At 40.3% G+C, this 17,455-nt stretch overlaps 5 protein-coding genes across 13 annotated transcripts; 3 read left to right on the plus strand and 2 right to left on the minus strand.

Moving 5' to 3' along the window:
- Nucleotides 1–32: 32 nt before the first annotated feature.
- Nucleotides 33–2,280, plus strand: LOC108621143 (aldo-keto reductase family 1 member B7). The gene is made up of 4 exons (XM_018018297.2): nucleotides 33–222; nucleotides 1,180–1,360; nucleotides 1,413–2,100; nucleotides 2,164–2,280. The coding sequence occupies exons 1-4, from the start codon at nucleotides 151–153 to the stop codon at nucleotides 2,210–2,212; spliced, it is 990 nt and encodes a 329-aa protein (XP_017873786.1). The 5' UTR covers nucleotides 33–150; the 3' UTR covers nucleotides 2,213–2,280.
- Nucleotides 2,227–6,978, minus strand: LOC108621138 (transmembrane protein 245). 8 transcript variants are annotated; one of them, XM_089461969.1, is made up of 9 exons: nucleotides 6,653–6,978; nucleotides 5,990–6,545; nucleotides 5,328–5,921; nucleotides 4,718–5,258; nucleotides 4,286–4,464; nucleotides 3,815–4,224; nucleotides 3,513–3,761; nucleotides 3,384–3,413; nucleotides 2,227–2,487 (listed from the first exon to the last, which is right to left on the minus strand). In XM_089461969.1, the coding sequence occupies exons 2-9, from the start codon at nucleotides 6,512–6,514 to the stop codon at nucleotides 2,283–2,285; spliced, it is 2,733 nt and encodes a 910-aa protein (XP_089318095.1). In that variant the 5' UTR covers nucleotides 6,515–6,545; nucleotides 6,653–6,978; the 3' UTR covers nucleotides 2,227–2,282. The 8 variants fall into 8 exon arrangements, with proteins under 8 accessions (XP_089318095.1, XP_089318094.1, XP_089318096.1 ...); XM_089461968.1 differs by having other exon boundaries at nucleotides 4,286–4,476; XM_089461970.1 differs by having other exon boundaries at nucleotides 2,227–2,475; nucleotides 3,609–3,761; nucleotides 4,286–4,488.
- A 52-nt stretch (nucleotides 6,979–7,030) lies between these two features.
- On the plus strand, nucleotides 7,031–7,930 carry Kmn2 (kinetochore Mis12-Ndc80 network component 2). The gene is made up of 4 exons (XM_018018301.2): nucleotides 7,031–7,186; nucleotides 7,245–7,372; nucleotides 7,426–7,521; nucleotides 7,588–7,930. The coding sequence occupies exons 1-4, from the start codon at nucleotides 7,180–7,182 to the stop codon at nucleotides 7,648–7,650; spliced, it is 294 nt and encodes a 97-aa protein (XP_017873790.1). The 5' UTR covers nucleotides 7,031–7,179; the 3' UTR covers nucleotides 7,651–7,930.
- On the minus strand, nucleotides 7,393–8,483 carry PIG-H (Phosphatidylinositol glycan anchor biosynthesis class H). Its single transcript, XM_018018298.2, has 3 exons — nucleotides 7,942–8,483; nucleotides 7,801–7,878; nucleotides 7,393–7,736 (listed from the first exon to the last, which is right to left on the minus strand). Exons 1-3 carry the CDS (start codon nucleotides 8,392–8,394, stop codon nucleotides 7,608–7,610), a joined length of 660 nt encoding a protein of 219 aa, XP_017873787.1. The 5' UTR covers nucleotides 8,395–8,483; the 3' UTR covers nucleotides 7,393–7,607.
- A 74-nt stretch (nucleotides 8,484–8,557) lies between these two features.
- flfl (serine/threonine-protein phosphatase 4 regulatory subunit 3 flfl) lies at nucleotides 8,558–16,561 on the plus strand. 2 transcript variants are annotated; one of them, XM_018018284.2, is made up of 9 exons: nucleotides 8,558–8,767; nucleotides 11,978–12,544; nucleotides 12,618–13,556; nucleotides 13,631–13,808; nucleotides 13,875–14,130; nucleotides 14,201–14,473; nucleotides 14,537–14,670; nucleotides 14,737–15,686; nucleotides 15,752–16,561. In XM_018018284.2, the coding sequence occupies exons 2-9, from the start codon at nucleotides 12,245–12,247 to the stop codon at nucleotides 15,848–15,850; spliced, it is 3,129 nt and encodes a 1,042-aa protein (XP_017873773.1). In that variant the 5' UTR covers nucleotides 8,558–8,767; nucleotides 11,978–12,244; the 3' UTR covers nucleotides 15,851–16,561. The 2 variants fall into 2 exon arrangements, with proteins under 2 accessions (XP_017873773.1, XP_089318091.1); XM_089461965.1 differs by lacking the exon at nucleotides 8,558–8,767 and adding an exon at nucleotides 9,089–9,230.
- The last annotated feature ends 894 nt before the right edge of the window (nucleotides 16,562–17,455 follow it).

The following is a 17,455-nucleotide window of genomic DNA, read 5'->3' on the forward strand; positions in this document are numbered from 1 at the left end:
GCTCTCTCTAAGCTTTGGTTATTGCCGGCCAAGCAGTCCGCTTAGTTATTCCCTTTGGAACGTTCAATCCGGACGGTTGTGTTGGCATTTGTACTCGCTTCTTAACTTAAGCATTCAACAAGTGGATTTAAAAGATTATTTACATTAAAAATGGCTTGCACGAAGTTCTTAACACTTAACAATGGTGAGAAAATGCCCGTCATTGGCATTGGCACCTGGCAGGTAAGGATTGATAAACGATTCGAAAAGCTGTAATTATTCAATACTGATTTTCTCTGAAAGTACTAAGCTTATGTATATATACATATTAACTTATAGCTTTGCATATACATAGATCTATGTATTGATTATTTATACTGCTACAGTGGTTTGGTTTCGTGAGCTGAGAAGATATATTTCTGTATATGAAAAGTGACCGGTTCTCGCTTTCTGTCAACAAATCAAATCTTTGTACTTGTCCTACATCAGGTCAACTTTCTCTGAATATAAAAGAGAAGAACATATAATGAGTTTTATTATCTTTACTAAAAACAGTAAAGAAAAAACGAGATGTGTTCGTTACGACTTTATCAAAACAGAGCAACATTCTGTGTAATGAAGATGAGCGCGGGGGAATGCAAACGTATAACATTTATGTGTTATTATATTTCAGTTATTGGAAGTGTTATACAAGTACTCTAGCTTTTCTTACAGTATCAATTTGATATAGTATTGTAATATTAATGCTATTTCCGATGAAGCTTGGTAGACTAGCTCTTTTATATTTGTGTATACCTTTTATAAAGAAATTTGCAAATCTGCTGAGTTGCAACAAGCTTAGCAAAATTCACATGCATATAACAGTTAGGTGTTTGGTATATATGTATAACCGAAACACTGAACTGCTGCTATAAAGGCAGTATTGTATGTGTTATACTAAAAATATGTATAGTATTAAATCCTTTCAAGAAACTGTTATACGATTGTAATACTTATAGGAGAAATATAGTATATTATGGTAGCATCCATAAACATCAGGCTACAGCGTCTCAATTGCTGATACGGATCAGTATAACATTTAATTTATATGATCTACAATCAAAAAATATTCATTTAACGACTAGCCCATTATACTGTCTGTCAGTGAAAGGTGATTCTTGAAATATGTCATAAACCGCAATCTCATTATCGCACACCTAGGCATCCGATGAGGAAATCGAAACCGCAATTGATGTCGCCCTCTCGGCGGGCTACAGGCACATAGACACCGCCCCGGTCTATGGCAACGAGAAGGCCATCGGCCGCGTACTTAAACGCTGGTTGGATGCGGGCAAAGTGAAGCGGGAGGATCTCTACATTGTAACCAAACTGCCGCCCATTGGTAAGACCCATTCACTGAAACCCAGCGCAGCATTAACTATTCGTCTATGTAGCCAATCGTCCACATGAGGTGGAGCCCACAATCAAGCAGTCGCTGGCCGATCTGCAGCTGGACTATGTGGACATGTATCTAGTGCATACGCCTTTCACGCTATTCATCAATCCTGACGGCAGCTTTCAGTTTGATGATGAGGGTCGCGTCAAGGTGGACAAGTCCACGGATCATGCTGCCATCTGGGCAGAGATGGAGAAGCTGGTGGAAAATGGGCTGGCCAAATCCATTGGCGTTTCCAACTTTAGCAAGGAGCAAGTGGCACGTCTGCTAAAGAATTGCAAAATACGTCCAGCCACAAATCAGATCGAGCATCATGTGTACCTGCAGCAACGCGATCTGGTCGACTTCTGCAAGGCAGAGAATATTGCCATTACGGCGTATTCCCCACTCGGCTCCAAGGGCATTGCCAAGTTCAATGCGGCCGCTGGCGTAGAGCGTGACTTGCCCGATCTGATGGACATACCGGAGGTTAAGCAGATCGCCGAGGCACACAAGAAGACGCCGGCCCAGGTGCTGCTCCGCTGGATCATCGACACGGGCGTTGTGGCCATACCGAAGAGCACAAATGAGGCGCGCCTTAAGCAAAATTTGGATGTCTTCGACTTTCAGCTGAGCGCCGAGGAGGTGGCCAAACTGTGTGCACTGGACAAGAACATACGCATCTGCGATTTCTCCTTCTTCCGCGGGTAAGCTGGAGATACGGGCTCCCATTGATAAACTCCTTTAACATATCGCTCTTTCCTTTGCAGTGTGGAACAACATCCGGAGTTTACTTTCAAGAATCAATTCACCAATTAATTACAGTACAAACATATAGACATTTTATATATTTTATACTACAAATAATAAAGAAAACAGAAAAGCAATTTCAACTGCCTTTAGGCGTGTCCAATGGCTGCAACATGTTCGTTATAATTTTCAATATAACTGGTTTTCCCACGCGCTTTTCACTGTCTCTGGGCGTGGCATCCTGCACTGCGGCAACATTTTTATTGCATTCTTTTTCGATTTCGTTTTCGACGTTATTCTCGTTTCGATTGTGGAAAGAATCAAGTTCTTGACTGAAAATAGAACTGAAAAATTAACTGGGCTGCAGTACAGTGATCGCTCGCTAATTGGAATTGCTTGGTGAACATTTATTTTACATTTAACAAAGATTTCAGAATTTATTTATGGTTCATAAAAAGATTGAACTATTCAAAATTTACCAAATCTCTCATGAGCGAGTGTTCACTGTAATCTTTTGTATTGTTTAGTACGTAATGACATTTATTTGCAATAAAATTAATTAACATAAGCTTAAAGAAATCACATTCGTAGCGAGCACAAAACAATTAGGTACGTATTTCTAAGAGGAAACCGGTTGACGGTTTTGGAATCAAGCTTTTAAACAATTCTCTCTTTATATATACAAAGCAAAAAGACGTAGAGTTATTGTTATTGACGGATATAAATGTTTGCTTAAAACTAAAAAGTTTACATACCCTTGAGATTGTTTAATAAATATTATATTAATTTCAAAACTTAGTTTGGCTACACATGAAAGAGATTAAGGAGCATGCAAGAGATTAAGGAATTGCATTTCATAGTGTATATGTCTTTCGCTATGTCACAAGACATATCTGAGAGGTAATAGGGTATACACTAGTTGTCTATGTCACAACAAATGTCCAAGTATGGCAAGGGTATATAAACTTCAATCCAAACACATTAGTAAAATTCGTTTGCTTTGAATACACAGCTTTTAAGAGACGGACTCAAATATTTGTATACTTAAAAATTTAGTACAAAAATAAGGTGTAAATAAGAGCAAAAAGCAAAAGAGAAAATAACTAAAATCGCGAAATTTGCTGTGGCTGGTATGATTATAGATTAGTCAGTTGGTCAGAGAGGCTTAGAAGCTTAGCCATAGTTGATTGTTAGCTTTGCATTTCGAGTACCATCCATGGAAGCCTAACTCAGGACTTACGTAGTGCGCGTCTCCTCATCCGAGCTGCGTCTGTAAAGTGAAATTGATTAGAGCAAGTTCCAGAATCGATGTATGAACATTCAGCAATAGCAACAAATTCACAATTAACAAAAGAAAACAAAAACTTACTTATATTCTTCAGCCGCAAAGTTGTCGACATAAATAAAATAACTTAACTTGCATACAAAAAGAAAGAGAGCTTCTTTTAACTTGCTCCGAACATACCTGGGCTCCTGATTCGTGCGCATGGCTAGGGTGGCCACTTCGAATAGGCCAATGAAGAAGCAGAGCATGAGTGGCCCAAATATGGCACCCTGCCAGCCAATCCAGTACATGCCACCCGCTATGGCCAGGCCATTGAGGTAGGGATGACCTCCACTGTAAATATTGAGTTATTATTTCTGCACTTTCTGACGAACATCTTCACTTACCCCTTAAGATCCGCATAGATGGCAGTCTCAAAGGACGAGGGTACGAAGAATTGTAATAGGAACAGTATGAGGCCCGCATAGAAACGATCCTGTGCCAGCCAAAGCTCCAAAAAGGCGGGCACAGCACACCAATAGCTGCCCAAAAATGGAGCCGCCGCCAGCAGCGCAGCCAAAGCGGAGGGCAGGAAAACTATGCGTGCACCAAACACCGTATGGACCAGCCACGTGAACAGCCCCGTAAAGGTGGAGCACTTGAACATGGACACAAGCACAACGGTTATGGAATTCTCCAATGCATCGGCAACCTTGATGCCCGATGCTGAATATCCCATGTATTTGGTTATCTGCATGGGCGCATATTTCTCCTGGCTGCTGGATAGCAGATAGAACAAGGCAGTGAAGAAGACAATCTGGAAGAGAATCAATGTTGATAAGTAAAGGAAGGTAACAGCGCACACACCTAATGCTTACCATATCCAATATGAATTCAATACACGCCTGTCCGCCCGACAGCAGCAGCGACAATATCTCACCCGTAACGCCCATTATCATCGAGAGGTTGGTGCGTATGATATGCCATAGGGATTCGGCGACCTCCAATATCGTTTGGGTGTTGCTTTGCGCCCAGCCAATGATGCCCTGTTTTGCCACTAAAACTAGCTCTTTAAAATGTCCTTGGTTAAAGTAAAATACCATGGGTTAGCAAAGGCAACATGTAATGAGTTATTTGTTTTCACGCATACGAAAAAATAATACAGGATGGAGATTAGGGCCAAACGCAGCTCTTTGGGGAGCTTTGTATAAATAGTTAGCGCTGAGCTAAAATCAAAAACTCAAAACATAAACGTTGGACAAATGATAACAAATAACAGAAAAAACCAAACCCGATTGGTTGAACCTTACCTGGATTATCAACAATCTCACCAAAGGTGCTCTTTAGGGCGTCGGTTGGAACGCGCGGTCCATACGAGGTGCCCGCCTTATTGAAATCAATCCAATACTGTATGAGTCTATCCCAGACATCGAGGATTTGCTCTTTCAACTTGGTGGCATGCACCTTGTCCGCATCGGCCAACCAATCATCAATGTAGGTCTCAATCTTACGGCGCCCATAATGATGCGCATTATCGAGCGCATCATCAATGGACGCTTGTATATTGGCTGGCAAAATATCAATTAGCTCAGGACGATCGGTGATTGTCTTGTTAATTAGATCTTTGCCCAGATATGCGACCTCAATTGTCTCTGAATAAATGTTGACGCAAAAGAAAACACTCAGAAATATGATTATGAGCAACATGAGTATGATCATTAGAATGGATGTAACAGACTCCACAGATGATTTCAATGAATCCCGGACAATGCTATTGATCTTGTAGTTAAGCTCCAAAACGCCAGGCAGACACAAGGGCAGCACAGCTGAATGATGATCCAAAGCCCAGCTCTGCAATTTGAAAAAAAAAAAAAAAAAACAGTCAAAATAAGTAAATATATATATAATGAAAGAGCTTACCCTTACGCCGTGATAGGCGTCATTGATCTTGTTGCACACAAACTGAGTTATTCCCGTATAACTGCCGGCAGTATACAGTAGATGTAGAAACACCGGCACCGCAGCCAGGATGAACAACCAAATATTGCGATACAAAAAGGTGCCAAGGCAGGCATAGAATAATAACTTAAAATAGGTATCGCTTTGATGTCCCTCAGTCTCCTCGGCTGGCTTCGCATCGAATGTATCCTCGGAGTCTACGGTCTCGCTCAATGAGATATCTTCTACATCAGATTGCAGAGTCGGCTCGCCAGCAGCTTTGCGGCAAATACTCAGGGATTTCTCGAAATCGTTTCGATCAAACAGCTTTTGCAGGCGATCCAAAAAGGAGCTTGAGTCGTGATTATGAGTTGTCTGTAGATGATACGCTGTGGATGCAATGACGTAGCTCATGACAAGCAGCAGAGCCGGCACCTGAAGGGCGCCCAGAAAGCTGCACAAATAGCTGGCAATGGCTATCCACATGGACTGCCCGGCAACTACGAAGTGAGCTTTGTTCTCCGGCTTCCAGAAAAAGTGTACGGAGGACAGGTATATGACAATCAAAACGATGAGCTGCAAGTGAAGTGTGCAGATAGAAATGAAAGAAAAATTTAAAGTCATGCATTAATTAAATCACCTACCACATATGCATTGAGGAAGCCAATGATGGTCACAAACAAGCTATGCGAGAAGGTTATCCACCGCCAGAGAGCCATCAGGAATCCGCTGGGTGCATATAAAACGAGCAGCTTAACGCAGACAGCGACACCGCAGCCGGATGAAAGGAGCTGCCAATGCTGGCAGAGCCAGCTTATAAGCAGCCGACCGCAATGTTCGGTGGCCTCCAGGGGCGCCAGACAAATTGAGACGAGCATATTTGAATCTCGCTCCTCCAAGCGCTGAAACCAATTGTTAAGCAATTCGGCCAGCCTGCGCTTGAATGGAAACAAGACGGCGCCCATGAGGAAGGCCCAGAGTAGAGGCCGAACAAAAGGGCCCAGTATGATGCAGACAGCCACAAAAGCAGCCACACCTGCTGCTATTAGAAAATTGTACATAGCAGCGCGAAAGCTCTCATGATTTTGTGTGCGCATCCGCAGCAAACGATTGAGAACGCTGTCAAAGGAGCGATCACGCCGTATGGGTATAGAATCCGAACGGTTCATGATAGTATAGAAGGTCGCGAAATGGAGGAAACTGAAACAGATTTATTCATACACATTAGGCAAATGCTTTGACCATGTGCTGTCCGTGGACACACCCATATGAGTGCGTATTTTTAGCTAATGAATGTTTCGACTTACAAATATTATTGTTTTATCCTGAAATAAAGCTAACTGCTACTACAGCTTCTTTGCATTTTAGTTTCAGATGTATACGTTCGTTTCAAGGGGCCACAGCTCTGCCAGCGTTACAATAATTTTTAAAACCATTAACGAAACATTCAATTTGCACATAAACAAACGCCAGTTGTTTACTATTATATGGGCAAATGACGTCAGCTGACTGCGTAGTGCTATTAATTATTAAAAACGAATCGTTTCACAGCACTATCAAACATTTGAAACAGACACCAAAGATAAAATTTTGTAAAAGAAAAATGAATCGAACTATGTACAAAACATTTCAATTATAAACAAACTTTAAAGAACATATGTAAATTAAAAAGTATTTTAATAATTTGCCTGCCTAGATAGATCAATGTTACAAGTGAATGTAAAAAATAACAAAAAATGACATCAGCTGGCGATTCAGTGCTGTTAGCCAGCACTTATCGATATATAGTACAGGCAGATATTCGAAAAGAGACGCCAAAGGAAAACAAACCGACATGGAAAGTGAGGCGAAGTAGAAAATACATTAATTATAATCTACTAATGCAATATGTTTATACAGAATTAACGCTACAACAAGTGCAAGCTCTGCGCAAGGCACAAGACGATTTAATTTTTAGCAAATCAGTCTACCTGGAATTCTATTCAAAAATGGCAAAACATGTCTACACAACAGACCTCAACAATTTGGTAAATGAATAAAACCTGTGTTTATGTATATGTTTATATTATTTATTTTGCAGATACGCGGTAATTTTCAGCGAGTTGACGTTCCATTAAATATTCCGAAATTGCCGCCACAGCAAAAGGAGCCTGAAGAATACATACCCATGTTACAAGTAGCTACACACTTATATTGAGTCTTTGGTGAAAATAAATTAGAAAATATGTTTTATTTTTTATAGTTGGACAAACTGATGGAGCTTTACGATGCAGCCGAAGAGGGTAGATCTTTTTTGCAAGACTGATCCGATTTATGTTTATTGTTATTGAGCCAATAGCCATGCAAAATGTGTTGAATATGCTGCAGGCACTCGAAGGATGGCGAAAGACTCTTTAAATTTAAGTAAATAAGTTAACATACATTAACATACAAGGAACAAAACCTCGCAACTCACATTGAATAGTGGTATTATGGGGCGCTCTTTGAATATGCTGCCCTTTGTACGCAATATGAGCATATACTTTATGTCTAGCTGTAAGTAAAAGAAAATGGTTTGAAATAAATATGCCGTTATTTAAACGTAAGCCCAACGCACATTCTCTATGACCTCGTTGAGAACCATGTCATGGAGATGACCGCGTTGCACACAGAGCACCGATTGGCGTCCAAAAGTTCGAACTGTTTCCGTTTGCAGAGCCATGTCCCAGCTGTAGAAGAGTTTCTCAGAGTGCACCAACTGGAGAGCGGTGCGGATTATTGATATGGACATGGCTAGCCAGAGTAAGGTGGGGTATAGAAATTGAGCCTGGCCTAATCTGGCAGGCCCTTCGCTCACTGTCAGAGCAAAGGCGAAATAAACAATACCCAAGCCGAGTAGCACACAAAATCGCTTAAATTGAACTGCACATTGTTGACCATGCATACGGTTTAATAACTGTATGCGAACGACATCGTTTCCATATTTCTGAACAGTAAGTTCTAAGTCCTCCACATCGACGCCTTTATATTTCGCTGTAATGCTAAAATATCTATGCCGACTCGGCTCCATTGAAAATCTGCTCAGTGCAATAAATAAATAAATATTTTTCAAACGCCGCCTTACAACACTAACTGCTATTGTTGTGCAGCACTGTTGAACGGAACGGTCATACTTTTGTTTACATTTGTGCATCGATAGGTAAGTGCATATCGATGGCGGTATCGATGTATACAAAATACAATATGGCGTCGACACAGCACAAAATCGTCGTCGTCTCGGTTGGAACAGCGTCCGTTCCGCGAAAAAGTTTAAATTAAGAGTTGAATTGCAAATGTTTTATAAATAAGGTGTTGGAAACAGTAAATATGCGCAAACGCAAATTGTATATACTTTGAATGATTGATAATAGGTGCTGCCAGTAGCGTAAACAAGGAATTGCAACGTGAGTGCATACATTTTTTGGTCAAGATTGAATAGTACCCCTCGCGCTTTCGCTTCCACCGTTGTTGCCCTCTTGCGGCTTCTATGAGTGAGCTTGTGTGTGTGAGTGTTTGCGTGTGTGTGTGTGTTTAGGTGTGCATGTGTCTTTTTCGTGTGTAACTATACTTGATTCTGATGTTCATCTTAATACGAATATTTAACGCAATCGCAAAACATGAAACAGTCGATCGAGCTTGAGTATGCGGTGCGTCTTTATGAACATTGCACATTTGGATCTAAATTGTTTTCATTTATGGATACAACTCGTACTTTATGCAACAAAACGTTCACCGTGTTGAGTTTATGGTTCTTCTATTTTGTAGTGTGTTGAATTTGAAGATTGCCGCTTTACATGTGGTGGATTTTGCGCTTGCCGTATTTCTCTGTTTCAGTATGTGTACGTGACGGCCCTGTGTAGTTTTGTGGTGTGTACCCGTTGTTTTTATATATCTTGTGTGCGTTTAATTAATTCTTGAAACGATTACCGCTATGCGATATTGGATAAATCAAATCTAGACTAGCACAAAATCAAAATAAAATCTTTTCAAATAATGCATGCGTCATTCAATTTGATTGAGATGTTGTGTTTCCGTGAGTGTGTGTGTGCGAGTGTGTGAAAAAGTGCGAGCGTAGACGGCATTTTTCTTTAGCCATACTCTTTGCCAGATATACGCTGCAATTTTTTGCAATTCTGTTTTGCGTTTGTCATTCGCAATAATTTAGTGAATGAAAAGAAAAGAAACGGGCCGAAAAACGATGTACTCACTGGACGGCTGATATGTGTGTTTGTGTGTATGCGTTAGTATCGGTGTTTGTATTTCGAACGTTTTAAAAATTGAATGTCAAAAGCACAAAATTCCGCAAATTTTTGTCGAATTACCAAACACGGGATATGCTTACAAAAGAAGATGTACATACTTATTTACATTGAAATTCCTGGTTTTTTTTTTTTGCCCACCCCAAAACGGGAATGCAAAGCACAGTCATACACACATACATATGCGCGCGTATTCTGCATACATCGGACGAGATACGACGCGTTCGTTTTCTACCAGCCTTTGCGGGCCATTCATTGTGTGAGATCCATCACACACACACACACAATGCACACACATACTAATGCGTATTGTCATTGTCCTGTTTCTTTTTGGCTGATGTATTTTTTCTCCGTTTCGTTTGCGCGCACACACACACACATGCATAGCTTACGCCCCCAGCCTCGCCCCTATTTTTTATGCCACTTGCAGGCAGCGTCAATATTTTTCATTTGGTTTTATTGCCATTGACGCTCTCCCGCTCCCATTTCAATAAGCGCTCTCAGCAGCTGGGCTTTACTTTAACTTGAACTTTGTTGCTGGGAGACAAATGAGTTTTTTAAGTAGTTATTTTTCTTCTTTTCGTGCCTTTTTTGCGATGAAGCATGTGGCAATTATTAGCGTTGACCGATTTGCATGTTGGTCCTAGACGAATTGGTCGCTCGCCCACACAGCTTGCGGAGACATTGAACCTAATTGCATATATATATGTGTGTATGCATGTGTATAGTTTACAGTGTGTGAGTGTGTATTATTTGGGAACTTTTTCAATGAGTTCGAAAGCAATTGCGTTGGTTGCGTAAATGCCCATTTTGTATTAGTGTTTGCTTGCTAATTGGTGCTTTTGTTTTGATACACGTTCGCGTGAGGCGAAGTATAAACGTAGATTAGAGTGCGCCTTATCAAAGCGGCGCCCGTGGTGAGGGGATGCCATAATGCAAATGTTGAAATATTCAAGTCAATTTATATGATATACCTATATGTATTAACGTCGTTATTAATATTAATTACTAATCTATATGTCTTACACATATGTACATATATATATATGGGTGTGTATGTACGTATATGTATTATATTTAAGCGTTTTTGTTAGACAAAGGTGGATTTCCTCAGTTTTCTCTGACGATGACGTAGACCGTGTCTCTTTTATTGCTATGGGCTAAATATCTATTCTGTTTACACACATTTTTTTATACACTTGCTCATTGATTTTTGTTCCCTTGTGCGTACGTCGTACGTTGTACTTTATAGCAACAGCGTTTCTTTGTGTGTGTGTGTGTGTGTGTGTGTGTGTTTGATAATCTAATCTTGTCGCCGCGAATTTACCCCGCTAGCCGGCCGCCACCCACTTGCTACACACAGCCAAATGAAATGTACTACTGGCTCTACTCTCTCTCTCTCTCTCTGTGTTGCTCATTTTCCTCTCTTGCGCTCTCTCTCACGTTCTGACCACTCATTTTGTGTTTGTTTTTGTCGCGCGCGTGTTTGTGCTCGTTGTTGTTGTTGTGGGTCGCTTTGGCGAAAGCGCGATAATAGTTTGCGATGTGGAGACTTCAGAAAAGACACAAGCACACAATAACAAACGACAGCATGTTGTAGAGAGATTTGAAAAACCCGAATCGAACACTCAATAGTCGCATAATATGTGTTAAGGGCATAATGAAGTTCATTTAACATGGAAAGGATCATTAAATAATAACATTTGCAATTTATTTCTATCTCTCTCTCTCGCACATTTTCTTTCTCTTCCTCGCTTTGATTTTGTTTCCATTCTTTTTTATATTTGCGTTTTATAACATTCCATGTCTTCTCTCTCTCACTTGTTCGCCTACTTACTCTCTGCAGCCCTTAAAGAACTAAGTATACGGTATCTTCTATTCGAATACTCTCAATTGGCACCGATTTTTTGTTGTTTGTAAACAGAGTGGGCAAAAATAGTTTTGGCATTTCGTTTTGCGAATAGTTTGTATTTCTCTACAAATACATACGCATACACATATGAAAGTGTTTGTATGCTCAATTACACATACACTGCACATGCATCAACATAAAACGAAGCTTTCACAATTTCATTCATGCTGTCTGTTTTCGCATCTTCTGTTTTGATACGCATTTGTTGTTATCGTAATTGGGACTGTATGAGTACAAAAAGTATACATATGTATGGGATTACTTATTTAGTGTAGTGATACAATAAAGAAGAGATTTCAACTACACTCCAATGGATTGATTATAAATATATCGTTACATTCAGTTAAATGACGTATATGACATTTTAAAAATTTTGACAGTTTTCCGTTTCTGACAACGAATAATAATTATTGTTTCTCTCTGTTCTAAAATTTTCTTTTCAGTTTTGCCTTGCACGCCTCACAGATCACAGCATAAAAATATAACATGGATATGCAAGTCGAACTGAGACATTAGTTGAATATTTTGAATTCAAAATTCAAAATCCTAATTTCATTGTAAGTAGTCTAGTTGACTATCCCAAGCGAGGCTACAAGCCACCAACGATTAAAGGCACAGCTGAAAGTAATTTTTGTGAAACAACTATAAAAAAAAAAAAAAAAAAAAAACAGCAAAAGAGCGGAGAGCACAAATACCTCTAAAGCCAAACCATGACGACTGACACCCGCCGACGTGTTAAGCTCTATGCACTGAATGCTGAACGGCAATGGGATGACCGTGGTACTGGACATGTCTCCTCCACATATGTGGAGCGTCTCAAGGGCACATCGCTGCTAGTGCGTGCTGAATCAGATGGTTCCTTATTGTTGGAGAGTAAGATACAGCCGGATACGGCTTACCAGAAGCAACAGGATACGCTTATTGTCTGGTCAGAGGGCGATAACTTCGATCTGGCGCTGAGCTTTCAGGAGAAAGCTGGTTGTGATGAGATATGGGAGAAGATATGTCAGGTACTTAATAATTCTTTAATTTCTAGTTATGTTTGGATGACCTACATTTGAATTATGTTAATGCTGTATACAGGTGCAGGGCAAAGATCCATCCGTTGAGATAACGCAGGACATTGTTGAAGAGTCAGAGGATGAGCGTTTCGAGGATATGTCAGACACAGCACCGCCAATCGAGTTGCCGCCATGTGAGCTGTCGCGACTGGAGGACATATCCGAGACAATACAAAGTTGCCTGTCCACGCCGCTGCGAAAGGAGAAGTTGTCCATGGCCCTGGAATCAGAGAACTACATTAAGAAGCTTTTGAATCTGTTTCGCACTTGCGAGGATCTCGAGAATACGGAAGGGCTGCATCATCTGTTTGAAATATTCAAGAACATTTTCTTGTTAAACAAAAATGCTCTTTTCGAGATAATGTTTGCGGAAGATACAATTTTCGATGTGGTCGGCTGTCTGGAGTATGATCCATCTCATGCACAGCCCAAAAAGCATCGTCAGTATCTCAAGCAATTGGCTAAATTTCGCGAAGCCGTGCCGATCAAGAATATGGATCTATTGGCAAAAATTCATCAAACATTTCGCGTGCAGTATATTCAGGATATCATACTGCCAACGCCATCAGTCTTTGTCGAGGATAATATGCTGAACACGTTATCAAGCTTTATATTCTTCAACAAGGTTGAGATTGTTACGCTCATACAGGAAGATGAACGTTTCCTGCTAGATCTATTCACACTGCTCACGGATCAAGAAACTACCGATGCCAAGCGACGTGATATAGTTCTGTTTCTGAAGGAGTTTTGCAATTTTGCACAAAATTTGCAGCCACAGGGCAAGGACTCGTTCTACAAGACACTCACCTGTCTGGGAATATTGCAGGCTCTTGAGCTGACGTTGGTCATGAACGATACGAAAACCAAGTCGGCGTCCATCGATATACTTACGGCCATTGTTGAATTCTCGCCGTTGGTGGTGCGCAATTACACTTTGAATCAGGCCAATCGACCGGAAGGAGTAAGTGAAATTAGTTTTAGAATCCATAAGTAAAGTTAGCTGATCAGTGGTTTTGTTATATTGGTATTTTTCAGGAGCCTATGTTGCTGAACATTGCCATTGAACAGATGCTAAATGATTCTGAGCCGGAATTGGGCATAGCGGTACAGTTGATGGGCATTATTAAGATATTGCTTGAGCCGGAAAATATGTTGACTGAGAAGGGAGATTTCCTTAACTTTTTCTACAAGTACAGCGTCCAAACGCTAGTTGGTAAATGTTCAATAAGCAATTAAGAATAAGTGAAAGTTTCTAATTATGTTTATATATTGAATACAGCGCCTCTAATGCTTAATACAATGGGCGATCGTCCACTAAACGAGGATTATCTGACTGCTCAGCTCTTGGGCATTGTGCTGGACATTTTGTCATTTTGCGTGGAACATCATAGCTATCATATTAAGAATTTCTTGTTGCAAAAAGATCTCCTCAAACGAATTCTAGTGCTGATGAAGAGCACACATACGTTCCTTGTACTTGGGGCCTTGCGGTTGCTGCGCAAGATAATTGCACTCAAAGATGAGTTCTACAATAGGTGTGTATAGATGATGAGATTAAACGAATAATTATTACATAATTTTAATTATAATTTCGTAAAATTTTAGACACATTGTCAAGTGCAATCTATTTGCACCTGTGGTGGATGCTTTTATTCGTAACAATGGTCGCTATAATCTGCTTGAATCGGCCATACTGGAATTATTCGAGTTTATAAAACTTGAAGATATACGCACGCTGTGCGTATACTTCGTGGAGAACTTTAGCAAGATATTTGATGAAATCGAATATGTGCAAACATTTAAATACCTAAAGAATCGTTATGATCAGTACCAGGATAGGCTCAAGGATCGCGATAAGTTGGAAAATCGTACCGAAGGGTAAATAATTAATTTTACAATACCTAAGCCTTGTTGTTTCAACTTTGGTACTATTTTGATTAGAACTCTGCCAATGATACGTAGCAGCAGTCGCTTCCGTCGTGATCAGCGTCAAATGGAGGAGGAGGAGGAGCTGTGGTTCAATGATGATGATGACTTTTCCGAGGAAATCGACACTTACAATAATGTGATGAAATGTGAGTAAACTATCGAGATAACTTGAGAATTATGACTGATTTATTAAATAATTTTATGTTATGCAGCTGTCAGCGAAAAAAATGGTCCCCAGCAAACACAAACTCAATCGCCACAACAAAAGTCATCGCCGCCTCATAGCACGTCGCCGCATGGCGTTGGCCTATTGGGTAATCTTAATTCCACAGCGATTGCAACTGCCACCTCAGTATCAGTGCCGACGGCAAGTGGCAGCAGTAGTCCCGAGGCGGCGAGCTCCGTTGATGAGCAGGCCCAGGCCGCAGTACAGTTAGCCGCCGCTGCCAACATTGCACTGCAACAACAGCAGCAACAACAACAGCAGCAGCAACTGCAACAACAGCAACTGCAGCAACAACAACAGCAGCAGCACTCATTCCAGCAACAGCCAACGTTGTCCTTGAATAGCACACTTGTGGCAGCAGCCGCTGCAGCTGCCGTTGCTTCCACATCGAATGCAGCCGCTGTGGCGCAACTGGAAAGCCAGCAACAAGAACAGCAGCAACAGCAACAACAGCAGCAGCAACAACAAGAGCAGCAGCCCCAACAGCCACAGTCCGAGATTGCGGAGCTGCAACAACAGTTGAACGCTGTGGTGCCGCAGAATTCGGAGCTTGCACAGTCTGCCGTGTCAAATGGTTCCCCGACATCGTCCCCGACAGCGTTATCAGCGTCATCCACGTCACCAATGGAAACGTCCACATCGTCTACATCGCCCACATCTTCGCCAGCCACGACGCTGTGCGATTCGGCAACAGTGGTCGCTGTGGCAGCGTCTCAATTTTTGTCAACGATTGCAACAGCCATGGCTGCCTCGGTGACAGCAGCAGCCAGCACGCCCAGTCTAGCGACTTCTGTGGTCAGCGAGGACAACAGCGAGCCGCAGACCCAGACACCTGCCACAGATGCCAGCGATGCAGTGCTTAAGTTGAATGAGGAGAAGCCGGCGCTTAGCGCGGAACTGACAACAGGCATTGACGCCGATAAGGCAACCAAAAAGGTAACTAGAGCAACAAGGTTAGCCGAACAACCTGAATGGTAACAATGTTATTTTTATCTGCACAGGGACTGGTGGATTATGAAAGCGATTCTGGTGAGGATGATTATGAGGAGGAAGATGACTCGGATGGGCCCCAAGCACAAAAGCGCGCTCGTATTGCATAGTTATTGGGCATCAGTCATCAGGCGGCATCAATTATAAAATAGTATAAACACACCTACTTCTCATATATATACACATACACAACACACACGTATACTCACTCCTCAACGGATGTAAGGGTTGACAAGTGGGCGAATCAACAACACAACAACAAGAGGGCTGCAGCAACAATAGTAGAGCACACACACACAGAGACACACACAGAGAGAGAGAGAGAGAGAGAGAGCGGTACGATGTAAGATCGAACAAGAACAAGGAACAATTAAAAAACTTGTCAGAGTTCGGGGCGCTCTGACATGATGGGGGGCATTTTGCTTGTAAGCAATCATGTAAGAACAAGCGAAGAGTAAATTTTAGCATAAACATTTATTTTAAACAAAAACCTAAAACTAAAAAGTAAACAAGAAATTATAAAATCTTACTTTACTAAATTAAAAAAAAAAAAACTCTAAAATCAAATAATATATATAAATTCATGTATATATATATTTATATATGTGTATATAAATATATATGTATATATAAATATATATATATGTCTACATTTAAAAATGAATATAAATTATAGAGTATATGTGCACACAAAAACAAAACACACTAATTGCTCGAGTGAAGCGACAAAAATAATAATAATTTTTTGCATTTGTGTGCGTTGTGTTTGAGTGCTTTAAAGAAAGTAAAAAAAAAACTAAATAAAAAGAAACCAAAATAAATATACGTTTAGAACTTAAAATTACAACTAAATTAACAAGAAGGGCAGCGCAAAACAGCGACAGGAGTGTTTGAAGTTCGGTGCTTGAGTTGTCCTAAACGCAGTCGCTCAACAAAAGCTCACACAGATAAGCAACCCCCTTAAAAAGAAAACAAATCCTGTTTAGTTGGCTGATCTTGTGCAGAACAGAAGAATAACAACATTGTTTTTTTCAGTGCAATATCGTAGTTGTGGGTATTACGAAAGCCATTGTAATTCTTTCGTTAAGTTGTAAATGTAATTATATGATGTTAAGCGCAGACTTGTAATACTGCTACAATCCTAACAGTTGTTGAGTTCATGTATGAATAACATACATATGTTAAGCAAAAGATGTTAAGTTGTAAAATAATCAAAAGATATTAGGAGATCTTAATTTTTGACGTAAGCTAACAGATATCAAATATGTTATTTCAAGTATAGTACTACATATATATATATAGTACTGTATAACTCAAATACACCAAGTAGCCGATGTTGGGGTATTACAAGGCTAACCGCTGTTAAACTAGAAAGGAACTTGCTTCAACTAAAACTTAATTTAACATTCAGTGAATTCACTTCGCTTATTTAATTGCTAATCGTAAGCTATATTAAATATTTTTGTATTTCCACAAGTTTTGACCCCCAGTGGGGGTCAAACTATTTGTTGAAAATACGTGCTAAATTCATTTCATAATTTATGTAAACGAATTACCTTTTGAATGCCCACAAACGGAAGCCAACTAAACAAAATTTGTTTTGTGCATTCATAGTTAAGCCATATATATTTAAAATGCCCTATTTAACAATACGAACTGGATAATTGAATAAACCTTGTATATAATTTAGCGTTATGCTCGTATATATCGAAATA

The sequence above is a fragment of the Drosophila arizonae genome, chromosome 2, assembly GCF_054131065.1.
Source record: "Drosophila arizonae isolate 15081-1271.41 chromosome 2, UAZ_ARI_1.0, whole genome shotgun sequence".
Classification (NCBI taxonomy): Eukaryota; Metazoa; Arthropoda; class Insecta; order Diptera; family Drosophilidae; genus Drosophila; species Drosophila arizonae.